At 43.6% G+C, this 27256-nt stretch overlaps 1 protein-coding gene across 1 annotated transcript in view; it reads right to left on the bottom strand.

Moving 5' to 3' along the window:
• Positions 1–2526: 2526 nt before the first annotated feature.
• The window catches only part of SPOCK1 (SPARC (osteonectin), cwcv and kazal like domains proteoglycan 1), a 487914-nt gene continuing 463184 nt past the window's right edge, over positions 2527–27256 (bottom strand). Inside the window, exons 7-11 of the mRNA XM_044454370.1 lie at positions 20744–20860; positions 9502–9723; positions 7938–8000; positions 4573–4710; positions 2527–2717 (exon numbers count right to left, since the gene is read on the bottom strand). Of these exons, the coding sequence (XP_044310305.1) occupies positions 2527–2717; positions 4573–4710; positions 7938–8000; positions 9502–9723; positions 20744–20860 (731 nt within the window). The remainder of the gene's footprint in view (positions 2718–4572; positions 4711–7937; positions 8001–9501; positions 9724–20743; positions 20861–27256) is intronic.

The following is a 27256-nucleotide window of genomic DNA, read 5'->3' as shown; positions in this document are numbered from 1 at the left end:
ATTTCAAGTTACCTATTTTCAAGCCTGAACTCAGACTTAACTGTCCCACGGCCAGATACTCTGAGGTGCCTTGCAAACATGCACGGCATGGGGCTGCTTCGACAAGGGGATTTGTGTTTGTGTAAGGACGGCTGTACGGCTTTACTGGGAGAGGGGATGGGGTGGGGAGGAGCAGGAGCCCCCGTGCAGGGTAGCCAGTATCCCTTTGCTCCGGAGGCCAGGGCAAACCTGCACGGTCCATTCCTCGCTTGCAGGGTTGGGCTGGAGGCCAAGTGGCAATGAGGGCAGAGCCCAGTGGCTTCACTGGATACGTCACGGCATGCGTTGCTGTGGCTAAAGCAGATGCAAGAGCCCAGGCCACCACACAGATGGACTTCAGCTGGGCAGCGCCTTTTCCATGGCGCATCACACATGTCGGTGGCTTGCAGCCTAGCAGGGGACCTCTGGGTCTTTGACAAGTCAAAGGATAATCTGCCGATTGAACTCCTGGGAGCCATTGTGTCCTTCAGGCTAAGGCAATATCTGGGAGGCCAACTTCCTCAGCAGGGTATTATTATAACGTCACAAGGCCATTGAAATTAGGTCGCTCTCCTTGGGATTATCAAAAGAAACACAAATGGGCACAATGCAATATTAATGCCATGGCACTTGGCATTCCCATTTGAAGGGTTAATAAAACCAGACTCTTACAGAACACGGTTTTTTAAAGAAAAAGCAGCCTCAGATCTTGACACCAGAAGCAAAATGCACACAGTGACCACGTATTACAACAAATCGTGGTTCGAGGGCAGCAGCCCTTTGCAGCGGCCTTAAGACTGTATTTCCTTTCCTGCAACGACAGCACTGCATTTGCCCTGATGGACCAAAGGTGACTATGGCCCTTAACGTTTGCAGAATTTAAGACCTACCTGGCCCTTTTTCCCTTAAATTTAATGAGGAAAAAATGAGATGTGCTGTAGTTCCCCCACTCCCAGCTCCTCACACATGCTCATCGTGCTTTGTTCTTATATGGGTAAAAAACATAATAAAGGTCTTGCAGTAACACATTCATTTTCCCACACTGAATGGCAATGGGGAACAATGCGTTGCTGCTATGGAGATATAACTGTGTGGGAGAAGCTTTTGGAATAATTTTAATCACATTCTCCTGGTTTGTAAGTGTAGGAATCACATGTCATATTAACCAGAAGTGATATTAACCATAGACCCAGCAGCCTAAGGATGTTTTTCTTTTAAAAGAGAGCAAATAAATATTAACAATTTAAAATAAAGGAAAGACAGCTTATTACTTTTGATGGTTAGTGCCTCTGACAGCTTCAGTGCTTCCAAATGAGGAATCATTTAGAGTAAATGAAGAAAAAGCATTTTCAGCAAATCCAATGGTTCGCTATTCAGGAAGCAGAGGCAGCTTGCATAGCATTATTGCAAACTTGATCAAAGCAAAATCCAAGACTTGCAAGCTTGCAGAATGATTGCAAAGAAATAGAGAAGTGTATTTGCAAAGCACTCCTTCCTCACGTATTTGGAAAAGCCATTCTCCTTGCTAAAAGTGTGTTTTCCTGTGTGTCTGGGTGCCGAATACGCCCGATTTCTCAACATCAAGCCCAGCTTAAACTGAACTGATACTGGCAGACAAGGCAAGTGGAATCTTGCCCTGAACTCTTTTACTCAGTGGAGAGAATGTTAACCAAGTTCTGCTAGAATGAAGATGTGCCTTTGCCACATATTCTCAGAGGGTATGACAGGGAACAAAGATGCATTTCTTTCTGAATTAAAGCCAAACCAGAACACCAACAAGCTGATTTTTGTATACTAAATTTCAGAGGGGAAGAAAACAAAATGACCGCTTGCTGCTAACTTTAAAGTAGGACAGCACAGTAGTCAGTCATAACAAATGACACAATGAAAGAGACCAGTTAATTCAAAATTTCAATATTGGTAACTAATAGGCGCGTAAGACTGTTGTTTGGATGTGCTGACCCCTGGCTGTGTTCTATATTCTCTTTAAAAAAGGAAGTGCCGGTGGAGTAGATTAAGCTATGAAATCTGACCAAACAAAAGGCATCACCATGCCAATAAAAGGGAACCATGCTTGCAGTTATTCCAAACAGTAGCCAGTTGAGAGGGAGAGCCGTCTCCCAAATTCAGTGTGGAATACAAAATTAAATGAGGCAGAGAAATCTCTCTCTTCAGCCAGCAGTCTGCTGGGCACAGGGCCTCTAATGCACATGGGTGTGCAAGAGCACCCCACTTGTGCAAGGGGCTCCTGCGTGTGAAAGGGCTTCCCTATTCACTTCAATGTAAGGTTCAGCTCTGCATGCTTATCTCCATTGTGCTTGTGGAGTTTTACCCAGCACCAAAGTGAATGGGAAACCTGACTGTGAAAGAGATGGGTGTGCATATTGGAACGCCCAAGCGGCTTTAGAGTGAACGCCATGTGCAATGCCTGATGCTTCAGTTATCATTGTAGAGATACGAAATGACTTGTGAGATTGTGCAAAACATGAGTCCTTAGAGATATAGGAACTACCATATATAGCCAATTTCATCATCCTTCTCATCATCTTCATCTTCATCGTCATCATTAGCTGCTCTTACATGGATCTTCTGTTTCCCTTCTTTGTCTTTTTTTGCTGCTTCATGTTCCTCTTCCAGATCATCCAATAATATCACTGATCCGCCACTACCGAAATCCCCCGAAGTTTCTTGTTCTTCTTCTGCAATAGGGAAGGTTATAGTTTTAAGCCTGGTTCTCTGTCATGTTATGTCAATACTCTCATGACTTAAGGAACTTAATTTTGTATGCATCTGATTATGTTTTTTTTTAAACACACAGCTGTTTTTACAAAGGAAAATAGGACAACAGTGCCCAAATAACATACAGTCTTCTGCTGCACCCACAAAACCATGCATTTTCAGAAGGAAGCAGTAGCTGAAGACAGAACCTTACATCTCTAAATTCTTGGTTCAAATCCATTCCAGGTCAATGGTGACTGAAAGACACCACCATCTGATGGGTGCTCGAAGATATCTGAAATGAGTTGCTGATCTCAGTAAATTGCAACCTTATAAAAACCCCACCACAAAGATCACTCACTGACATCTCAGCTTCTGTCCAGATACTGGCAAGAAAGGATGAAGGGCAAATGGAACCAGAAATATGTCTTGCACCAGTTGAGGCCCCATCAATGAAGGCAAATGAAGGGATGCTGTGGGAAGGTTCAAATTCTATCACTTAAGCTATGCCAGGGGGATCTGTTCACAGCTTAATTCATTTTATATGGTCAGTGGTGAATCAAAGGGAAAGAATTGTGGGTTTGTATACCCATCCTAGGCAGCCAAAGATGTGATCCTTGGCAAATGCTCACACACAATTTGCATAGATTACTGATACCAAAATAAGGCTCCTAAAGAAATGCATCTCCATATAAAATGATGCACTTCTAGTCCTGTGGTGTCCAAACTTGGTATAGACTTTGTTGTAAACCAGCGTATTCATTAGAAGATCTTATTAGGAATTCTTCAGTGAGATTAGTAGAAGCAAACAAGCTGCCCCACAAGTCAAAGTACTCTGCATGGCAGTCTCCCTTCTATAATGTGCAAGGCCCTGTTGAGTGCTCCGTGGGGCAGAAAGACACGCTCCAGGGCAGTGCTGAAACCAGCAGGCCTGCCTTGCACCTTAACTGAAATGTAATGAATGCCAGAATTTGCTGAAATACTAGAGGATCCCAGAGCACATACACAGAGATTTCCTTTCTTTGTAGCCAAATTAAACAAGGAAAGCATTCCCTAAAGGAAATGTGAATACTACCAGGAGTAAAGGCAATCACCACCACAATTATTTTCAATGCCTGAATTCCAGAGAAAAAATTCCAAGCCAGACTGTTACGCTGACAGGAGCTCTGTTTCTGAATAAGATGAATATTATCAACACTTGTATAGGATTGAGTTATAAAAGCTTTAGTATTGTATTTCTTTTTTGCCCAGACGTTCCGCTGTAAACTAATTTCTTGTACAGACTGAGCTGGATTGTATAAGCAACTGTGGAAGAATCATTTCTATAGATAGTGGTGTGTACACACTCACAGATGGACACTCACTGGGCCAGGATCAGCGACAGTTTCAGCCTCTGTGCCAAAAGTGATCCATGGCACAGTTGAGCACCAGTTTCCTTATAGCAACCCTCATTAATAGAACTCGTTAACTGAGCACTTTTTGTTGGAGGGGGGTCACATGGTTCTTCAAGAATTCAAATAAAAAAACATATCAGTCTACAGAATCCTCAACAGCTTAACTGACTTCAGTATAAAATGCTGCAGTTTCTAGGCTGGGAGAAAAAGAGAGGAGGTGCCTTTGCCAATGTTACATTGTGATGCATGCTCAGGAAGAAAGGTTTCTTGCATGGGCACATTGTATTATTGCTACCAGGACTTGGATACTTGTCACGACAGCTCATGCATTTTCCCATCCCGTGCGCCGTTTTGTGCTCTCCCAGTCAGTCCTGCAGCAGCAGGCAAGGACACACACAACATTAATCCCAGCTTTATTTGGAGGAAGCTCGCCGTTACTCACCGCAGCTAACCGCTCCCTGCTTCCTTGAGCCGGCTATCTCGTTTCCGTACTTATCCACGCACCAGCACTGGTTGGTGCTGCCGTGGCACTGAGTCGCTTTGTAATAGCCCTCCTCGTTGCAGCGTGGAATGAAAGCACCTGGAGACGGCACAGGGGGCCGCGTCAGTAACAGGAAGACGTGTCATCGTACGACCAGGCAGACAGGTGGAGCGGCACTAGCTGGCCCTGGTGTTCAAGAGGGCCCTCTCTCACGGTGGAGAGGGCGATGCGTTCCGAGTGCCTTCGGTCAGCGGCTCCTTGGGGAGGAGCAGCCTTCCACACAAATGGCACTGCGAAGAGAGTCCTCTGCTCGGGGGAGCTCAGGCAGGCGATACCCCAAGGCGGCTGCCTCTTGCGATGGACCCACACTTTGCCATCTTGAACACCTGGTCCAATTAATATCCGGTTCAGTGCTCTGATGGCAGCAGTTGTGCAGCCTCCTGCATCATGGATGAGGCCGCTTGCTCTGTGGCAGATTGGAAGCAGCGGAAGGCTCCTGCTGGCAGGACAGGCCTTCCTTCTGCACCTTTCCCCCTCTGCGCTGCAGCTCCTGTGCACACTCTCAAACTTTTCCAGAGGGTTTAGGGACCCTCTGGAGAAGATGTGGAGGGCACATGGAAGACTGAAGGAGAGAAGAGACCCTGCTCCATTCCAGGCACCTTATCAGTCCACTGGCGGAATGACAATGCTGGATTCTACTCCTATCCAGTAGCAGGACACACCACACACATCTCACCCTATACAAATCAATGGATTGGGGCTCGTCTATCCTACAGCATGGTCATCACACACAAATTGACACAAGACACGCTGCTTTGGAAAGCTAATGAGAAAGTAATTATTTCTATGTTCCATTTTTTTAGTTTTCAGATTTCTGCATTTATAGTACGAAGATAAATTATCCCTAGAAGGTGCTACCCATCTGTCTGTAGGAAGATTTCATGCATTAAATATGACAGAGCTGTTCAAAAGAATTTCTAGACGATGGGGGCAAGCCAGAAAAAAAGGAAAACAATCAATTCGAGTTGTGCCTTTGTTATGTAACGGGCATGCTGGCAGAAGCTGGTGGTGTATCCCAGTGTGGCTCTTCAGCCATGGAGCCCTTTCTCAAGTAGCCTGAATTACTCTGGTGATCCTCTTCAGAACACACAGTGCTAATGCACCTAGATGCATATGTGCAATACAAGGGGCTTCTCCCAGGAGATCTGTTAGATGCATCTGCCAGAGGTGCCTGCATAGACATTTTCTTTGTCTGCTGTTTGCTTCATTTTCAAATCCAGAAAAGCAGCCTTTTATTGTGCCCAACAATATTAAATAAAATGTCTTATTCATTTGTCAAAGAGATGCCTCTTGATATACTGCTCAAAAAATATATAGAGGGTCTTCCTTCACCAGTTCCATACACAGAACAACTCTGCAGAGTGTGCATATATGTCAAAAGGACTATTTCCACTCCATTTCCCATGGAGAAAAAAAAATTGAAAGCAAATGCATTGCTCAAATGCCATTACTTGCATAAAAGACACAGAAATGGGAAATTGCTCACATATATATTTAGTGCATTATAAATCAATGCATTTTCCATCTGAGCAACTGCAGTTATTAAAGGAAGTGCCCAACTTTTAAACATTACAAATATAATTTATTGACAAATATATGAACATTAATCTTGAATTTGGCCCAATCTCAGGGACAATGTTGAGGAAAATCACACCTTTTAAAGTATGCCCTGTCAAGAACACTAAAGGAAAGGGATACAGATTTTGTGAAGGAAGCCATTCATATGAGGGTATCTGTGATATTGGTGTATGGAGACCCGCCCTGTCTATAGCCACTCCCATTTGCCACCTCCTTCACAGGCAGACATTTTGCAGGAGAAGGGAAATAATTCAGATTGGTTTGGAGAGAGGGGATGAGACCACTCCAGGTACTTGCTTTGGCAGCAGGTTTTTGTTTTGTTTTTAACTCAAAACAACCTGCTTGTAAGCAGTAGCATCTGGAGAAGGGCTCCTACTCCAGTTTCCCCAGGACATATCTTTGCAAAGATGCTTGCCAGATTGTTTTGCATCGAACCCCTAATGAACCGGCATTTCCTCTTTTAGGTGAAAACCATCCTCTGTTTCAGCCCAAGTGGCCATTCAGGAAGTGGGCTTAACTTTCTGAACAGTAGTGTTGGTTCAGAAATGCTTTTTAAGACGAATGCCCAGTTCTCTTTTAGATTATCCTCAGAACAGTCTCTTTTCATATTGTAGGCAAATCCCTGGAGCATGTGGATGCTAAAGAATATGTTTGTGTCTTTATTTGCCGTCCTCATTCTTATGGCTACAGTTATCCTTCCTCTATCCCCAGTTCTGCCATTCTATTACCTCTTGTGGTCCCTGCTGTACAGTCCCCTGTGCCTTAGCTCCATCTCTGACCAGTTAGCTTTAGTGAGAAGCAGTAATTTGATGAAAAAGACAACAATATTGGCATGGGCATTTGAGGAGGAAGGGCTTTATGACTTCAGTGATTCATTTCGCAGAATTTTCAGCATGTTTCTTTCAGCTTACTGGACCTGATTTCTGATTACACTTGCACTGGATTGTTCCGGCTATCTTGATCTCCCACCTGCCCATGCAAACGGAATCGGCCAGGGACCTGGCTTCATTTGGTATGGGCTTGCCTAGCCAGGGAAGGTCCAAATGCAGGGAAACCACCTCGACCAAAGTGCCAGGTAGATGATCCCCCCAGTGTGTTAGCTAAAGTGGCTTCATTTGCTCCCCACCTTCCACTGGGGCAGGTGTGGCAAAGGCAAAGCTGAGCCAGTCTGTGGAGGGTCTCAATTTATACTTTAGCAGTTACCAGAATGATAAACCTGCAGTTTCACAGATGGACTGTTCGGCTTCCAAGTAGCATGATGCACTCCACTTAAACGATGCTACGCAACGCCTGCCATTACCACACATTTATAAGTGCAATCTAGACTTCCGGGAAGAGGAGCGTACCATGAAGGCTGTTTCTTATGCATCAGATTTGCAAACATTTAAGCCAAAGCAGTATCTGACCAACATTTGTGTCAGGGTTAATGGAACTGACTGAAGATTTAAATCTTGCAATGACAACTCTGTTTCATGTGATGCTTGCTGGTGTGCCAAGGCATGCAACACATTTAAGCACAGATTGTTGTTCAGTTCTTAATACGATTCCATGAAGTGGCAAGCACAGAACAGAGAGTGGCATTGCCATTATTGCCTTATCAGGAAGCCATTTCTGCATATAACTTCACCATAATAACAGAAGCTTTAATTACTGGCTTAAATGAGTGAGAGGCAAATAGCTGAACTCACCCATCAGGCTCTTCCCTTTGCCCAGCTTTTGAATTCTGTTCATCTCATTCTGGCAAGGGAGACCTAAAATGTAATATGTGAGTGTGAGTTTCCAGATGGTAAGGCACAGATTCTCTAATGATTAGCTTCACAATTGACAGGCAACGTAGTCTATTGCTCACCTGGGAATGAACAAACCACATATGCTTGTACTGTACTGCAGAACAAATGTATGCCATTAGCTTTACTAATTAAAAAAAATCACAACATGCTATGCCTAAAAATAGTGCTTGGGGGCCATTTTGGTGGTGGAACACTTGTCCCTTCCCTTCATCAGCTCTAAAGCCAGGATGCTCATTTATTGCTCACTAATAGACTAATTTCCACATTATAAGCAATAACATAAGCAATAAGCTAATGGCGATGGAACCCTTGCTAAGGTTTGAGGGCTCTCTGCTGCTCAGCTGCCCTCATGTGAGCACTGCCACACCTACATTTTGCTATCCTGGAACAGGCTGCAGGCTCAGCATGCTTGTGACACTTTGGTCTACAGGGGAAGAAGAGGACAAAGGGGACTGAGTGTGTCCTGCTAGGCACAGGATGCTCTTGGCGTGGATGTGCATGAAAACTAAAAACTTGCCCTTTGGGTGCAAGGGTGCACCTGGCGAAGCAATGGAAGCCTGCATGTTCTCAGAGGGACCAAGAGCAGAGGCGGCTCTTAGACTAGAGAAAGGCTGCAGCTGGAGCAAGGCAGCAACTGACATCAGGAGCGAGGACTTCTTGGCAAGATACATCCAGGGGGTTCATTTATAGGTGTGGGAAGAAACTGCAGTCCTTGGCAGAATACTCCCGCGGTCATCAGACCTTCAGTAGGGCTCAAGGACACCTGGCTGGATTTCTTATGTGTAATCATGTGTTTGCTGATGCAGCCAAATAAAGGGGTAAAAGAGAAATTTGTGTTTAAGAAGGATGTGAAAGAAATGGCAAAAATGTGGGGAAGGTTTAAAGAGAAAAGCAACATGAAGACAAGAATGACAAGGGAGAAAATTGTGTGGAAAAAAGATGCCAGGATTCGAAAGATATGGAAATGTTTGGGGTAAGAGGACAATTGAATAGGAAGGAAGGACGGACAATTAGTGAGATGGAATTAGAAAATGGAAGGAAGAAAAGAAAGAAAATAGAAACAGGAACTTCTTGCAGACATCAGGGTGGTCTCACTGTTGGTTCTAAAAGTCAGACAAAACTACTTCTCAACCTGTCCAAGTGCTTAATATTTCATGAAAAATTATAGGGTAAAGTTAAAGCAGCACAAAGAAAGGAAAGAAGTCTTCATACCCAAGCTTTTCAGAGGGCAGAAGTGAGATGGACAATTCTAAAGGAGACACTATTGCAAAGTAGCAAATTATATAAACATTTGATTCATTTGATTCTTCACTACTGCACCCTTTATTCATCACCACTGTATGGTGATATTTCACAAATCATAACAATCTATTTGCCTTTTAATATGACTTGCAAGCTAATTTTCTGTATCGACCTCTGAATGGGAGAGTCAATTTTCTAGGACCGGAGTCTAGCAACTTACCTCCAGGCTTCTGAAAGCAGTAGCACCATTCATTGTTTGAGAGCTTCCCATCTTTGAAGGAGTCACAGGAGTTGAAGAGCGGTTTGATGCATGGTTCATACTTATCAAGATAAATGGCATTGATCTCAGAGTGATCGAGGAGAAGGTCATAGTTCATATCCAGTTTGTTGAACATCCAGCCCAATGAGTCCTTGCAGATTGGTAATATGCTAGTGTCAAATCCTGTAAAGGCAGGAGAAAATAACCCCAGCTGAGCCAAATTGCTAGAAAGAAGAATCCCCACTAATTGACTGTGTTCTCAAGTGTGGAGAGAACTGGGGCAAAATTGATTTCAGATTAAGCTTTCCTTTGTGTCTGGGTAAGAGATTGGAACATGGATCCAGTTCAGGACTAAGTATGAGTGGGTTAAAGAGACAGATGAGTAAATCTTAAAGATCAGCAAAAACCTGAGTCACACCCATTCATTGTTGCTTTATATATGTACACGGTGAAGTGGAGTGTTTCATAATATGAATGTATTTACCTTCACAAATCATCAGAACTTATCCTGATCATAAGCCTGAATGCGAACTGCTATGCATATCTCAAAAGAACTGCTTGCACATTCTTGAGCATGTTGAAAAAATGTATAATTTAAAAAGTGTCCACTTTAAAATGCACATTTTCCTCCCTTTAGTCAATGAGGTGAAAGTATGCATTTGTAAAATGCTTTTTTAATGAAATGAGGATTTTTCTGTTTGGAAAAAAAGAAACGGTGCTCACATTTGGGAACAGGAATATGGTGCAACAACCTTCAAGGAGAAAATTGGAGCAGTCTGAGGAGTTCAAGTCTCACTGGTTCTCCTCGCCTAGCTTACAGTTCATTAAAGCCTCTTTCCATTCAGAATTCAAGATTATCTTCTCTCTTTGTGTGTACATGCAGTATACTTACTTGCTTCATTATCCTGCTTTCCCATTAAAGAATTACTTGCAAAGCCACTCAAGGGAATGGAAGAATCCAAAGGCTGCTGGGGAAGGTGTTTGCAGCTGGGTCTGGCTCCAGTTATAAAAGAATGAGTCCAAACTGTTCCCCGGGCCCCATTGTTAAGTGAAGCAGCAAATGCCTTGAAAGTTTTTGTTCACTTCACTTTCAAATCATAGTATAAGAGCCAGAGGCTGGGATCAGAGGATAAGAGCCATTGTGGCTGGTTCCAGGTCAGTTTTCTGTGCCAAGGGCTTTTCTACACAAGGCTGTTAATCACTGTCGACTTTCAGTTTAGTCACAGAATTCACAAACACACCTTTTCCTTTCCTGCATTTCCACTGCATAACCCCTAGGTGGCAATGATATTTTAGCAGTAGATCACAATTACACCAGTTAGGAAAATGCTTTTTCTTTGGCTTCAGAAATAATACTTAATTCTTCCACCCGCAGAGCAGAGCAAAAAGCAAGCAAGTGCTTTTAAAAAACAAAAACAAAACTAGAGGATCACAGGGTGTCTTAGTAGCCTGCACACAGCCTCAAGTAAAGAAGCATGCACGTGCAATGAATACCTTGTATGGAGAAGCTCTAACAGTTTTCTCTCACATTTCTCTGTGTAGCGCATTCCCTCTGAAGCAAAAGACTGGTTCTTCAGTGTTGCAAAGTATGCCCAAACTATTTTGCTGGGAAAGGGGACGTATTTCGAGGCATAGCTATTTAAAAATGTTAGCTGCTTATGGATGCCTGCCGGAAATGCTCACTCCGACATGATTAATAAAAGTTTCTAGTGAAACATTCCTATTGAATTGTTCATTTATTCAAGAACTGCACTATCTCTACTTGTCATCTTGGACACCCCCACCCCACCCTCAAAGCAAGGTGCAAATATTTCTTTGGACCAACAATACTCTACTCACATCTTGTATCACCATGCTTTTTAAAGGCTTTTCTCAGTGTTGAACAAGACACATAATTTGTTTTATTATGTGTCTCGACAATATTTAGAAAGTGAGGTTTGAATACCCAATATGTTCTCTCTCTCTCTCTCTTTCCTCCATGACACAGATTTCTCAAGACTTGACTTAACTAGATGGGAGCAAAGAGTGCATTAGGTCACTGCTTATTCTGGCCAATCAACAGAACAATCTGTCCGCTCTGTTGTAAAGCTGTCATTTCCTGACAGTGTATAAACGGAAGATTTTTCATTACATGTAGAAGCCATATACTGGACTCTTCTGCTTTATATGTCAAGTCCTATTACGAGGTGCCTCTTTGTAACTGCAAAAACACCCATCACCCAGGTTGAATTGCCCTGAATATCTAGAACAGTGCTGCAGTCTGTTTAGGGTTAATTTGAAGGAGCAGGTAGGCATCACACTGATAATCAGTCTCTTTAGCTCCAACTGGGGTTTTCAGTGTTGCTGAAGAACCATCAAGAGGGGATTGGGTAATACAAACATTAATGCTATTTTACGGCATGCTACTGTTAGCAGATAACACAATTGTCTCCAAGTGAAGACACTGAAGACTGGGGCTTCAGAACAAGAGTCTCTGACCTTTCCTTTCCCTTTATTCCTTCTTGTACAGCCTGTGGATGGGCTTTCATCTAACAGAAGTAAATACAGTACAGAAATGGAGTTCATACCCTGCTCACGTTAGCCAGAATACTTGTTCTGGATAACCTTGGAGAAGTAAAGGTTTCGCTCAGTTACAAAACACAGACATTTCTTAAATTAGGCTGCAGGAGAACTGGAGAATAGTTGATATATTTGTCACATTCCTAGACTTGTTTCTGTTAAATTTATTCAGCTCTGTATGCTCATTACTCAGCATGCCACTGAATGGTAGGTGCTGAGGGTCAACAGCCGAGAAGGCACTTGTCCTCATCAAGTCTTGTCTGTGGGCTTCCCAGAGGCATTGACTGAGCATTGTGAAGAACAAGACGTTGGACCAGGCAGGGTATGCATGTGATCCAGCCGGGCTCTTCTTTCCTCTTTGTGGAATGCAAGAGATAACATTTGTGTGTCTCTGTGTGTGAATCAGCCCTTGCATACAGTTTGTTTCATAAAAGTGTGGAATGCACTTCTCTATGGAGTCAGTCATAAAACCCAGGCGGTTCTTTCCTACCGAGGTGGAAACACGGGACTGCAGAATTAGGCCAGTGAAGCGTTGTCTCACCTGTTGTCAGCTCAAAACATGGCACTTTGGAATGGGCAAAGTTTGCACATTTAGTTGATAGTCACCTAGTGAGGAGACATTCAGTCATGAGCAAGTGTGTGCCAATCAGAGCTTAATGCGGCATAGGTATTCAGATTTTCATCCCTGGCTGCCCATGTTGATGGCAACTGTGGAAGAAACTCCTCAGACATTCTGGCATGGAAAGTCAACTTGGACTGCTTAAGGCACAGCTCGACCTTTTGTTTTGTTTCTAGCAAGCAACAGAGCATGGACAGCCTTTGTAAGCTGTCCTTTACTTAAGAGGTCTATGCTGACCTGATGTAAACTGCCCAGCGAGCTTCAGTTATGGGGTGGCATAGAAATGAAATACACAAAGGAATGGTAAAAGGAGAAGTTTTATGATATAAAGCTATGAAAATAGAGTAAAGCTAGATGTGACTGAGGAGAGCTCACAGTGAATTCCTCTGCTGCACACCGACCACGTTTGCAACAGCAATTGCTGGTGTGTATATTAGCAACTCAGAGTTTACTCATTAGTATTGTTACTTGTTTTAAGGTGGCATGTCCTCTCTTTTTCAGCTCTGAAAAGTGGCAACACGTCTGACCTGAACTATTGCCCTTTAAACAAAAGTAAAAGCAATGCTTAATTCAAAGTGGTTTGAGGACTGGAGTGGAGGAATGGTCAGTTTCGCTCATGCACAGAACTTTTAATTGTAGCTCGATGGAGAAGAAGCAGTGCTGTGTTTCATTTGAATGTAATGAAGGTGCTTCCAGAGAAGGCCTGCTGCTCTGTACAGCTCAAGTGTGTCTTCTCCAGTGATGGAAGTTGACACTTTGATATTAACTACATTACTGCATGATGCAATCGGAAAACAAGCATTTAGCTAAATTAAGGGATGACTGTAATCAATATGGACACAATAACTGCAGTATGATGTGCCCCAGTGCCAAGCAAGAAGATGCTAATTATATTTCCCTAAGATTTACCTGTACAAGGGTATTAGGGTATAACCTGTAATAAGCGTTAGGACAGAATATTTTCATTTTTTCTTAAAACTTATGCTAGAAAACGTTCACCTGCTAGTCTAATTTGCAGGTGTTTAGAGAGATCTTATGAAACATTTTAGCTGGACAGAGAGACAGATATTACTGTTGAAAAGGTTAACGCTAGGAAGGCCTTTCAGCGTATTATGAAGTTGAGATACGGCAGCAAGTTTCCATTTCCACTTCAGATTGCCTGTGGATAAAAGTTGCTTTTAATAAATCACTGTTTGGCAGGTCTATGTCAACTGTCAAGTCCAAAAATGTTAAGTCTTAAATATGCTTTCTTGTCTTTTTCTAAGCAAGTTGAACTTTAAGTAAACAATGCATGCTATGCAAGGCATTTCTTTAACCCATCTCTCAGGAAACTGCAGGAAATTTAGCAGGGGAAACTATTATCTGTGTTTGGCCATGCAATACATTTAACCCTGCAATTCCCTCATGCAGTAGGCATTCTATGCAACATTAACCTGGCCTGTAATGAAGGAAAATACCTTTCCCAAACTGCCGTATTTTGAGAGACCACCTGACTTTCTATTCAGTAGTCCCAGTCTCAGAAACCAGACATGGCCACGTTTGCAACGAGAAATGTTTGCACCATAGCATTAGATGCAAGCTCAGCTGAAAACCTGCCGAAGCCCCAAAGTTCATTTATGTGCACAATACCATTGCATGATTATATTTTTAGCACAATCTACTGGTTCAAAGAATTATTAGGTACTATCCAGGCAAAGCTGAACACATTTCAGTCCTCCTGATTTAATTGGGATTGTTAAGCACATGCTCCTAATTGTTCCTCTGTTGCAGAGAAAGGAATGATTATTTAAATCTGAACCACAACTCTGAAGCGACTCAGGACAGCAGGGGCACTTCATAAACAATATACTGCTTCAGGGTCCCATTCATGGTGCTACCAAAGCTTGACAGGAGCTTTCTCTGCAATACAAGGACATGACCCAACCCTTCCTACAACAGTGGGGGAACCATTATCAGAAATCTTGTTCAGACCATTGATGAAAATATGATGACTGGATACCAAGACGCAGGATGCCCAAACAGGCAGACATCTGTGTCTTGGTGCTGCAATTTCAGAACAGGCTTTCCCAGTATTGACTCTGGAAACTCATATTATTGCCTTAGACCAAAGACTGATGGGAGGTCCAATGCATGCAGTTGACTAGGCTTCCTAATTTGCTGCAGTCCTGATTTCCTGATTTGAAGAACTGTGCACAGATGGGTGCACACAGCAGTTTTCCTACCTGAAGTGAGGCTAGGCAAGCTTTATGCATGCATCAGAGCCTACATCCCAGCACCAAATGATAAGAGGAGAGTGACAGTGGAAGAGCAAATCAAAAGAAAGAAAGATGACAAGGCAATCCTAGACCATTTTTTTCCAAACACTGCAGCTGTGCAACCCTAAATACTTGAACTGGACATGACAATTATGCAGCTCTGCCAGGCATCCAGAGCCCCATGTGGTCCAGTGTTATTGGATGAGCTTCTGCCATCGAGGCCCGAAGAGGTGGACAAGGTGCTTGGTCACGTTCAGCCCACCACTTGTGTGCCCGGCCCTTGCCCATCATGGCTTATTACTTCAATTAGGGAAGGGATTTCTACCTGGGTCCAGGAGGCTGTAGACACCTCCTTGAGAAAGGGAGTGGAGCCTTTAGAAGAGCATTAATCCAGCCTTTCCTGAAAAAGCCTAACTTGGACCCAGAGAATTTTAAGAACTGCAAGTCAGTGGCCAACATCCCCTTCCTGGGCAAGCTGCTTGAGCCTGTGGCAGCTGAAGAGGGTTATCTAGATCCACAGATGGTTTTGGTGGGGAAACCTGCCTTGGTTGTCCTGCAGGATGACCTCTGCTGGGAGGAAGACAGGGAGAGGCAAGCCTCTCAGTGGCTTTCGATATCCTCAGCCATGGTATCCTTCTGGATAGGCTGCTGGAGCTAGAAGAGTCACTGTGCTGTACTGGTTCCACTCCTACCCGGCTGGGCAATTCCAAAGGGTGGTGCTGGGGGAATATTGTTTGGTGCCATGGCAGTTGTGCCACAGGATGCTGCAGGGGTCTAGTTCCCCCCCTACGGTATTTAACGCCACCATGAACCCTTTGGAGAGGGTGATCTGGAGGTATGGGCTGAGGTACCACCAATATGCAGATGACATTCAGCGCTACTTTTTCATCAGACCTAGATGGGGCAGTGACCACTCTGAACCGGTGCCTGAGCATGGTAATAGATTGGACGAAGGCCAACAAACTGAGGAGGTGCTGTTAGTGGGTGAGTCATCTGTCCAGTTGATTGATTGATTGATTGATTGATTGATTTATATCCTGCCTTTATCTTACAAAGGGCTCAAGGCAGCTTACATCCTCCTCTTCCTCCATCTTATCCCCACAACAACAACCCTGTGAGGTAGGTTGGGCTGAGAGTCTGTGACTGGCCCAAAGTCACCCAGTTGGCTCCATGGCTGAGCGGGGACTTGAACCCAGATCGCCTGAGTCCCAGTCCTGTGCTCTTAACCACTATACCACACTGGCTCTCAGTTGGGTGGTATTCAGCTTGTTCTGGGTGGGGTTGCACTCCTCCTAAACAAGGTTCATAGTTTGGGGTGCTCTTGCATCCAGAGTTGTCACTTGAGGCAAAAGTAGACTGTGGTATGAGCACCTTTTATCAGCTTAAGCTGATCTACCAACTAGAAGCCTACCTGGACAGAGAGAGCCTAGCTACAGTTATCCATGCTCTGGTAACCTCTTGTTTGGATTGCTGCAACACACTCTGTCTGGGGCTGCTTTTGAAAATGGTCTGGAAACGTCAGCTGATCCAAAATAGGGCAGCTGCACTGGTCACGGGAACAGGCTTATGAGAACGTGTTACACCAGTCCTTTTCCAGCTGCACTGGCTGCCAGTTGAAGTCCAATTCAAAGTGCTGGTACCAACATTCAAAGCCTGAAATGGCTTGGGGCTGGGTTATTTGAAGAATTACTTCCTCCCATACATATCTACCTGGACTCTGAGTTCATCTCCACTGGGGGGCCCTTCTAAAGGAAGTGAGGTGGGTGACTACCAGGGGGACGGCCATTTTGGTTCTGGCACCCTGATTGTGGAATGAGCTCCTCAAAGTGCTGCACTTGGCGCCTAATTTGTACTCTTTTTGGTACTAGGTAGGTGAAGACCTTTTTATTCTCCCAGCATTTTAGCAGTTCAGTTTTTAAACTTCATTTTTAATATTGCATTTTATTCTGTCCTTTTGCTATGCTTCCATGCTGATTCAGTTGCAACTGCTTTTGTGGCTTTGTTGCTTTTAACTTGATTTCATCTTGTGTATTTTTTTTTTTCTTAATGTTGTTAACTGCCCAGCAGCCTCGGCTATTGGGTGGTATAAAATGAAATCAAGAAAGAAATACTTGCTTCTGTGGCGCTGTGATGCCCTCTCTTGTAGGACTGGGCCCAGAGAAGGGCTTTGCAGCCTGCAAGTTTAACTAATTTCTGTGAGGCTTAGAACATTCCAAAGAAGTGAAATCACTGCCATCTGAAATACCCTTGCAAGAGAGTAATCCCCACTGAACACAGCAGGACTCCCTTCTGAGTAAACAAGGATGGACAATTGATGACAATAAACATTGTTTTAAAACTACCTTGGAAAACATGCTAACTGGAACTGTAGTGGCAGGACAGAATCATGACAACAGACAGTATCGGAATGGATTCTAAGTGAAATGAATGAAGAAATGTAGTGCCACTTGACTCTCACTCTGCCAAGGATCTGCTCCACTCCCATTCATGTGCTAATATTGCAAAGACTGAGTAAGAATGTTTGCTTGCAAAAAATAATGACACTTCGTCTAAACCAGACAGAAAACAAGATTACAATGGACAAAGCCCAGAGCTTAAAACTGTGCCAATATTCTCATTTCATGTTAGGAGATGAGGAAAGTAATCTCTATTTTGTCTCTGTGCTGAAAAATTTAATCCATTCTGTTACATTTTTACTCTCACAGCAAGACCTCTACAGTGCAATGTAATATAGAGAAATTTCAGTGGAACACCTTCTCCAGATGTGGTATGTTGAAAGAAATCTTACCCATCATTTCCTACCATCTGCAAGTTTGCTTTAAAACCATATGGGAATACTTAAAATAGATTGCACAGAAAAAGCACATGCTTCTGATGATTCCATAAGCATAACCTGACAGCTCATGTCAATGAAGTGATCAGACATCTGTGGAGCAAAATGCAAGCAGAATGGCAAAAGGATGGAGCTTCAAAGGCATGGGAAGCCAACCTCAGACAAACAGATCTGAAGGGGCAAACCCAGATGGAGAGGTCATAGGGCTGAGGATCTTCTGTATGGGGAGATGGGGAACTCCGATATAATTTTGTGCATAAATAGTTGAAATAGTATAGTGTAATAGTATACTAGTAAAATAGTATACATAGTTACCGTAAAAATAGTTAAGCTAGAATTCAGATATCCCAGGACCTAGTCTTCCATGCTCAGGCAGCAGAAATGCTCAAGGACCTTGTTCAGTCCTCAAGGATTTTTGTTCAGGTTGAAGTGAACCCACCTCATCTGCACCTTCTGAACTAATATGAGGACTGCATTGCACTTTTCTGAATTCTGTGATGCAATTCTATATTAAAAATAGCAAAGTGCATATAAAATGCGTATTTTATAATAAAATATGTTTACAAAGGCTTAGTTTAGGAGAAAATACATTCCATCTCTTTCTCTCTCCGTAGCGGAGAAAAAACCAAATGGAACTTCATCTATATATCTATATATGAACTTCCATTTGTTTAAAAAATGATGCAGAAACAGGATGGAACAGATTCTGAATCAACAGAAGCAGAACTGACATGGACTGGAAACGTCCATCCCTACCTGGAGGGAGACACATTACAAAACACTCACTGAAGTGGTTCTGCCTGCTGTGGCTCAAAATAGCCCAGTTCAGAAAGTGGAGATCAGCTGCTTGGGTTACTGGGGGTGTAATCCTTTCATGCTTAGAAAGGAAAAGGCCCACAACTCCCAGCAGGCCCTTTTGTGTTTAAACATGGACAAGCCTGCACGTGTGTGGAGAGGCGTGCTATTCAAGCCACTTGGAACAGCCATAAAGACTCCCCGTGTGCCCCTTTGAATTCTGTGCATGAGTCACGCTGCAGTTTGCTCTTTTAAATAATTCAGGTTGATATTGGCCAGCCTGGATCCAGTTACACCCATTCAGCCTCTATGCAGAATCATCCCATCTTTGCAACAAGGGGCTCGCCTGCATTTTGTTCTCTCTACGTTAATTACACCGAGAAAAGGAGACAGGTTGATAAAGAAAACAACTCACAGTTTCTTACTCAAAGACAAGGGCTTGCATGTATCATCATAAATGTATTTTTTTAAACAAATCATTCTGTTAAAATTATGTTTCCAATCTAGTGCCTGTCATGAAGTCATTTGCAGCACACAAAGCCTGCTGTGAATTTTTGACCTACAGATTGAAAAATTGCCCAAGTTTGACAAATTCTGTGGAGAATAGGTGGGAGGCTGCTGACATTTCACTTTGTTTCAGCGAAATCTGCCGCCCCAAGCTGCAGGAGGGGAGTCACGGCACTTTTATTTCCTGGCGCCCTGCTTGCTGCCAGTCGCTGGCATGTCAGCAGGGCAGCGGCAGGCCTGTTTCTTCGGCACTCTGCCGTGGGGCAGTGCCTGCCGGATTCAAGACCGGTGGCAAGGGACTGTGAATGGTCCCCTTGCCCGCCTCTGCCGCACAGGACAGCTCACGGTTTGTGGAATCAGCTGCCACACCAAGCAGGGCCAGTCACTGAAAGGGGATTAGACAAGTCCACGGCTATCAGTGGCCACCAGTAACATCAATGGCCAAGGCTATCAATGCCCACCAGTAACAATGGCTGCATTCAGCCTCTCGGATCAAAGGCAGATGCTGGGAACATGAGTGGGAGAGATCAGACCTCCTCCTTTTTCAGGAAAAGAGGCAAAATGCCAGGACCTTGTATAACACCTGCGCTCTAGAGTCTAGAACTTGACACCCTCCTGAGCTTGCTGCTCTGGGTGTGATATTTCAGAGACATCCAATCCCCTGCTAGTCCCCTGCATCCTGAGCCCATATTACTCATAATTAATAACATCAATAATAACAATAATAATAACAACAACAACAATAGTACATTTGTATTGTATTATTTTGGTTGTATGGTTGCTTTGACCATGATGTAGTAAAGAAATGAATGTCTGAGTAATAATAAAACTAATAAGTGCTCAAATTTCACAGTCACAGTGCCAATCACTTGGGTGGGATGGGACAGTTCAATTAATGGGCTGGTACAGTAACATCAATAATAGTTACAGGAATGTCTTGGTTGGATACCCCTGAGCTGTCCTGTTGCATATATGAATTTCTCCACATTATACCAATAACATCTATAGGGGCTAGCTATTCTGAACGTGGATATCCTGGGTAATCTCATGCTCATTTTTGGGAAGAGACAATTTGGAGAACTCAACCTGTGCATCATACTACCAAATGCTATAGTTTAGGGGTGGGCAGAAGTTAGAGCTACAGATTGGGGGGGGGGGGTTGGCTAATGGTAAGGAATGTTAGGAACTGAAGTTCTTAGCATTTGGAGATCTACTTTCTTTGTACCTCCACCTGTATTAGAGCCGAAAGGCTCTTCAAATTACTCTCTTATGTGCAGTTGACTTCTGTAGGTTCCCTACTTAAATTGAAGCTTGTTATTTATTCTGAAGGACAACAGCATGCAACCTGGGATACTAAGGTGCTGAAAGACAAGATGTGATGTCATTATGTAAGATGCTGTATTCTTTCTTTAATGTATTGATTGTTGTACTCCTTGGACAGATGGCCCATTTACTATGGAAATGCTGGTGAAATATCCAACCCTGATCTATGCCAAAAGAAAAAAGAAAGATGGGTGAGGTCAAAATAGCGGAGGATGTGCAAAAGGGATTTATATTAGCTGTCACTGCAATTGTGACTGACTTTCTGAACCTTTGAACTTATCTCAAACTTTATTTTTAGATCTGTCTTCTTACTGCCTTGTGCTGAATCCGAGCTTGTTGGCTTGATGATACGATTTGCATCTTCATGAAGGGCGCCAAACCAATCTTTTAGACGGGATGCAAGATTTCTCAGCTCCTTGTCTGTGCAAGCTGCTAAGAAAATGGCAACAATTAAATTACTGAGAACAAGTTAGACATAACCTAATAGAAGATGATTATTGTTTACTTCTTGAAGAATAAACCTGATGCAAAGACCTTTGAATTTCAGAGAGACAGGGAATAGCAGGTCAAATGTTACTGAGGATCAAGGAAACACAAAGAAGCAAGGCAGGATTTATTATGCTACTTGAATATTGCCTAAGTGGGAGACATAATTTATGATGTACAACCTAGACACAAATCAATCACCCGCTTCTTGGAGATATGTGGGAATTTTTTGGTATGGGTTGTCATCTTTTAGGGCTTCTGAGAAAGAGCATCAATCAAACAACAGCAGGGGGGGAAAGAAAGAATCATCCACTTTTGCTATTAGAACAAGACCCTGGGAATAATTTATAACCCCTATTTGGTTGAGTTTAAAGCTATTGTCATGGCAATAGGAAGCCTTTCTTTTAATGGAAGCTGTCATGTTTTCCAATTTGTTGGCAGTTTCTTAATGCTGCCAATGTTCTTTCATGTTATCTAGATAAAAGCACCCACTGCTTGCTCCCCTTATACATTTTTATTGGGAAACATCTAATTTGTTCTCATAAATTTCTGCCAAGATATTAGTGTCCAACAGAATCCAGTCTTTGTTAATGGGGAGAAAAAGCTTCACAACAGAGCTTCACAACAAATAATTTCCAGGTTTGCATTATTTTAGTGTTTGGATTCACAGACTGTAGCAAGGTTATCATTCTTGCCATTCATTCATAACAACATTTAAATGACATTTCCTCTAAGACAAAGGTGCTGCTTCTGTGGCATCAGTCATGCTTTACAAAATAATCCACATTAGATAGGTCAGTATAACCCCTTCAGTTATCTTGGACACCACCCCAGGAATTCTGCTGTATTTTCCAAAGCTAAGAAACAAGACACAGCCTTATTAACTTGGAGGAACTTGCGGTTTAAAACTGAATGAGTCAGTGAGACAACATGGGAAAAGTCAGATTGTCTACACAAGGATAATGTATCAGTGCCAAAGTCCAGTTCAACTGCATGAATAACACTGAAAATCATATCAGAAAGTCCAGAGCAAGTGCCATCTTCCACATGATGGCCTTCCGCCTATTTGAAAACTACTAGCTTGGCTCCCCTTAATTTTTGCTTCTATGGGAGAAACATACTCAGCTCTTTCCACTGTTCCCTTTCCATTGTTCCTCACAATGCCCTCTTGTGTGTTGATGCCTGGACAAGCTTCTCTTTTCCAGGCTTCAGCTAGTTTGGACAAAAGTGTGACCTGAACATCACAAACTGTAACTTTTTGTGATTTGGCCACTGTGTTGTTGTTTATGCAGACTTAAGTTTGCATTAGCTTTTTTAGCAGCTGCACCATGCTACTGGCCCATGTTCAGCTCATCAGCAACTAGGGGAACGATCCTATGCATGCTTAGACCAAAAAAAAAAAAAAAGACCTGCCAGCTCCCACTGTGCCCCAACTAGTCATGCTGGCTGCGCATGCTGCAAGTTGAACGGCCTTTTCAGTCTAAACATGCGTAAGATTGCACATTAAGACAGGAGAACCTTTTCACTTGTACTGCTGCCAAGCCATCCTGGAGCAGTGCTGTGGATGGAAAGATCCAGGGCTCAGAGATACAGGAAAGAAAAAAAAAGCATACACTACTTGACATATGCTCTCAAGTCTTTCTGTGCCTGCCTTTAAAGGATTCTGTCTTCTAAGGAGACCCTTATTTGTAAAATAGGATCTATGGGCAGGAGAGAGGAAAACGTTATAACCATAAATGAAAACCCCTTGGGAAGAACAGAGGGGGACAGCCGGAAGTGAAGGATATGTGCTCAAAAAGCCACTCAATCCAGGGGGATCTGATGCAACAGAGGGCCCCTGGTGTACCTTGGACAGCGGTGTAGGTGGGGCAGATGGCATCCCAGAGCTCCAAAGGAAAGATCTGGGGCACCACCCCTAGTGGGCTTCCCTCCTAACACCATCTCTGCTCCCATCCCAAACTCGAGTCTTTGTTTACAGACGCTGCGCTTTATCTGTGCTGGATGTCAGGTTGTTCTGGCTCAGTGTTCCAACCTATCAGGTTCATTCTTAACCTAAATTCTGGGCTACATCCAGATTGAAGCACTGGCAGTAGAGGCCTTCCCCATCCCCATGGCAGTCCCCTCTGCTCTGAAAATGCTTTAAGAGACAAGGGTGGGGGGAGAGGTCCCAAACAAATAGGGGGAGGGCCCTTCCTCTCATGGTTGTTAGATCCTAGATCTCACCCTTTGTCATCCATGGTCCTAGCTACCCTCACAGAAAATCTGACGAGTATCCCCTCTGCTCCTTTATCCTGTACCCTGACTATGACGTGGACTTGCCATTAAACCTGCTCTTGGACTCTGCCCTTCTCGGAGTTCTGTTGCCCTGCTCCTGCTGCCTCTGTTGCTCTTGCCTTGCCTTGCCTCTGCTTGCCCCATCCTGGCTGTAGACCTTGGCAAGACTGATTGCGGCGGTTTGCAAATTGGTAGTTTCTGAAAGCAGGCAGCTCCAGAAAGGTTCACTGTTGGTCTGGATTAGATGCTAAACAGGAGGGGCTTTGAGGAGGGGATTGTACTTGTATTATATCATTATTGGCACACAAGTATGAGCCACTTTGAAATACACTGTAGATGTGGAAATTGCTAACAATAAACAGAGCCATTGAGTGCATGTTAACATGGAAGTAAGCCACATGGTTTTACTCTTTAGTAAGCATCTTAAGATTGTACCCTTAAGCTGTGCAAAGTATGCTCGATTCTCAGCTAAGTGTGTTTAGAACTGTGGGGCAAATTCTTTTGAAATTTTTATCCTCTGCTTTTTGCTTTGCAACTTCCCCATCCACTTAAGGTGAGGAGTGGCTCTGTGTGCTGTCCCTTGAAGCGAATGGCATGCATGGCCAGCACAGACAGGAGATCCATGTCCATTCTGAAGCACATGCAGGCCTCTGGACATGATTGTGATGGTTCCATGAAGCAAAATTCCTAATTCAGGAGCATGGCATAGAAAGGTTCTCCTGAAAGCAACTTTCCGGAGGGAAAAAGTTGCAAGGGTTATCATTTATAACCTGTCACAGTATCAAATGCATCCAAGTTGATTCACAGAATCCATAGAACTGATGGTGGTGGTGGGTGTTGATGAGGAAGGGTGACTGACTTATGAAAGGGTTTGCACTTGGATCTTCCCGATCTAAGTGCCCTTCATGTTTTTATCAAAGGAAGACACAACTTATGGATAGTGGCCAGCAGGGTCCAGTAACTTATCGTTTGATTTACTTATTACTTTGATAACTCGACTTTTCCCCAAGGAGCCCAAGATGTCTGCATGATCTTGCTCTCCATCTTATTCTCACAATAAACCTGAGTTGTTCACCTTCTACTCCCCTCTGGTTTGGCTAAATCCCATGGACTCAGAGTAACAGCAGTGCTACTGCATGCAGCACGAGAAGGAGGCCTCTGCTAAGGCAAGTGATGGCACTGGAGCAGCACAGAAGATATGGGACACAGCCCTGCCCATCTGCCTTGATCTAGGTCACAGATCCAGGTGTGCTGCTCTCACAACTTGCAAGCGCTGATGAGACAGGCTGGGTTAAGGGCCAGCGATTGCCTAAAGTTTTGAGCTGCCTTGAGTACCAGCGTTAGGAATAGGTAGGATATAAATACATATGATAATGATATCCAGTGAACTTCATGCCAGAGCAGGGAATCAGGGACTTGATTCTGCGTCTTCCCAGCCGTGCCCCAACCCTGGAAGCATTGTACAATTCTGACTTCTGCCATCTGTGACAGTTTTGGACTACAAAAGTAGGAAAAGAGGATCCAGCCTTCTTGGCAAGCAGTAATGCGGGGCTGGTAGGCTACATGCAGCCTGAGGTGGGCCATGAATTATGTAAGGCATCTTTATTTACCAGGCCATGTTAGCCTTCACATTCGTTCACAAATCACCAGCAAATACACTGAGCTCTATGAAACGCGCTTTAAAAAAGAAGAAAAGAAATGAACACTATTCCTGCACTTAAGTGACCTCAAAGTACTGCATGGGAATTTTAAAAACAACAAACAACCCCCCAACAACACCTCCCTACAAAGACACAAACATATAAAATTTGCATTTTACAGTGAAGTGAAATGCAATTTTAACCAGAAACCATTTTTTTTATTACTGAGAGGGCCATGCATTATTCATCATCCTTTTGTTTATTAACAGAAACATATGCAACCTTATATTTTATTTATGTTCTACCTCTGCCTTGTTTTGTTCACAAATGGGAGCAAAAGATCTTAATTAGCAAATTATCTAAGGACACTTACAGTGCCTTATGTCTATTCAAAAGTGGGACTTGCTTCAGTGGGCCTTCCTCACCAAGGAGATGGTTTCAGTATTTCAAGAGACCGATCCAGTGATCCCTGGGAGGTGTTTCAAAGGCCTTGGGATGCTGGACACCTGCTCACCCAGCCATAGTGTGGTGTAGTTGCTAACTGCACAGGATGGGCTTGAGATTCCCGCTCATGACGGACCTCACTGGGTGACTTTAGCCCAGTCACAAACGCTTAGCCAACCTTCCTCACAAGGTTCTTGTTGTGGGGATAAGATTGAGAAGAGGAAGGGGTTAACTCAAAGCTGCATTGAGTTCCTTGAAAAGGAAAAATGTTGGGATATAAATATTATTTAAATAATAACAATATGCTGATTTTGTGCCAGGTGGACCAACCCCTGACTGCAAACTCGTTCTTATATGAAAATATAATTTTGAGCACACTTTGCACTGAAGGCACCAGGCAAGTTCTGGCAAAGGCTTACATTGCTGAGCTTCTGCATTGAAAGCCGTGTCTCCCAGTGGCCTGAAAGCCAAGTATGGCAATATCTAGCCAGGCTGCACAGCTACAAACAACTCACCTGTGGACTGCCTGCATTATGCAGTACTGGGAAATACTGGCATTGTGCTGGTATTGCATTGCACTGCATTTGAAGACTTGTATTTGGAGACTATACTGGCTCAGCAGGTGCTGAGCAGATTTGGGTTGGCCAATGACAGTCCTCTTCCAGTGGCATTAAAGGCCCAGCAAGAAACATCCTCTGCTGTGATTGGAGGATGACTGTGGCCCTTGAAAAAGACCTTAACAGGCAAGGCATCTGCTTCAAAACCTACTGATTACCCTAATATGGTTAGGAAAGCGCAAAGCAAGTTGACAAAAGGCCAACAACTACCATATGAGAAAGTTGAAAGGTGTTTTGTTTTTTGAGATGGATTCCTTTAGGAGAAAATCACAGCAATACCAGCACTGCTAGCTTGTATTGTGAGAGTAACCACAGCCACAGTTCTTTGGACATTCTGATGCTGTACTTCCCTATGCAGTTAGTTTCCTCAAAGTGCAGAAGGACATACTCTCAGGTAAGTGTGGAAGGGATTGCTGACAAAAGCTGCAACCCTGCACCCATTTACCTGGTAGCAAGTCCTTCTGAATTCAGTAGGGCGTTCTTCTGGATAGGCTATAGGATTGTCAGTTTGCTGTCTGAAAGCTGCAAGCTGGGGTTCTCCATCTTCCCCACACAGAAGGATTCAGGGGCTTGCTTGGGCCCGCAGGGTGTCAACTGTGTAGGGGCACATGGTGCTAAGCATGCTGGCCTCTGCCCCTTGTTAGGGTTGAGAGCAGGCTCTGAAGGGGCGCTTGACCCCATTTCACCTGAACATGAGTAGAACCCTCAGCACAACCAGAGACCCCGGTAAAGCTACATCATGGATGAATGGGTATGAGGACTCCACAAGGTTTCATCAGCTTCTATGATCCCCAGCTTTAAACGGTGGTACGAAATATAACACAGTACTATAAGTAGTGGCAAAAACCCTACGTACAGCAACAATGCAGTGACAGCTTCTTCAAACAGCTGCTAGCAGGCTGAGATCAAATGCCCCCTTGATACAGGGTTTTCTAATTCGAGCAAACATTTACTGTTGACAGATTATGAGGCTAGCAAGCAGTTCTGTTGTGAGAAAAGAATGTGAGCATTTGTTCTCACTGCCTTCCTTCCTTTCTGAAGAAGAGACTGTAAACCTGCAACTTTGGGAGACTTTGGTTCTTTCTAAATACAAACATTTCTTTCTAAAACTTTGGTTTTTATAATACAAACATTTCATATCGCAGTGGTTCCACCGCCACATACAATGTTCTGTGCACTGAATGGCCAGCCTTTTATCAGCACAATAACCACCAATCCTCCTGTCATGTACTTATTCCTGGTTTTGTAAAGACGGTCAAAGAGAAAAAGATGCTGCAGTGATAGCTGTGAGGTGAACAGAGGAGCAGCCAAAGCTGCAGAGCAGAGGAAACAAGCTCTGATGTGGAGCTTACATTAAACCAAAA

Source organism: Varanus komodoensis, unplaced genomic scaffold, assembly GCF_004798865.1.
Source record: "Varanus komodoensis strain SLA01 unplaced genomic scaffold, ASM479886v1 scaffold7_3, whole genome shotgun sequence".
Lineage (NCBI taxonomy): Eukaryota > Metazoa > Chordata > Lepidosauria > Squamata > Varanidae > Varanus > Varanus komodoensis.
The sequence above is the reverse complement of the archived record's forward strand: the minus strand, read 5'-3'. Positions and strand labels throughout refer to the sequence as shown.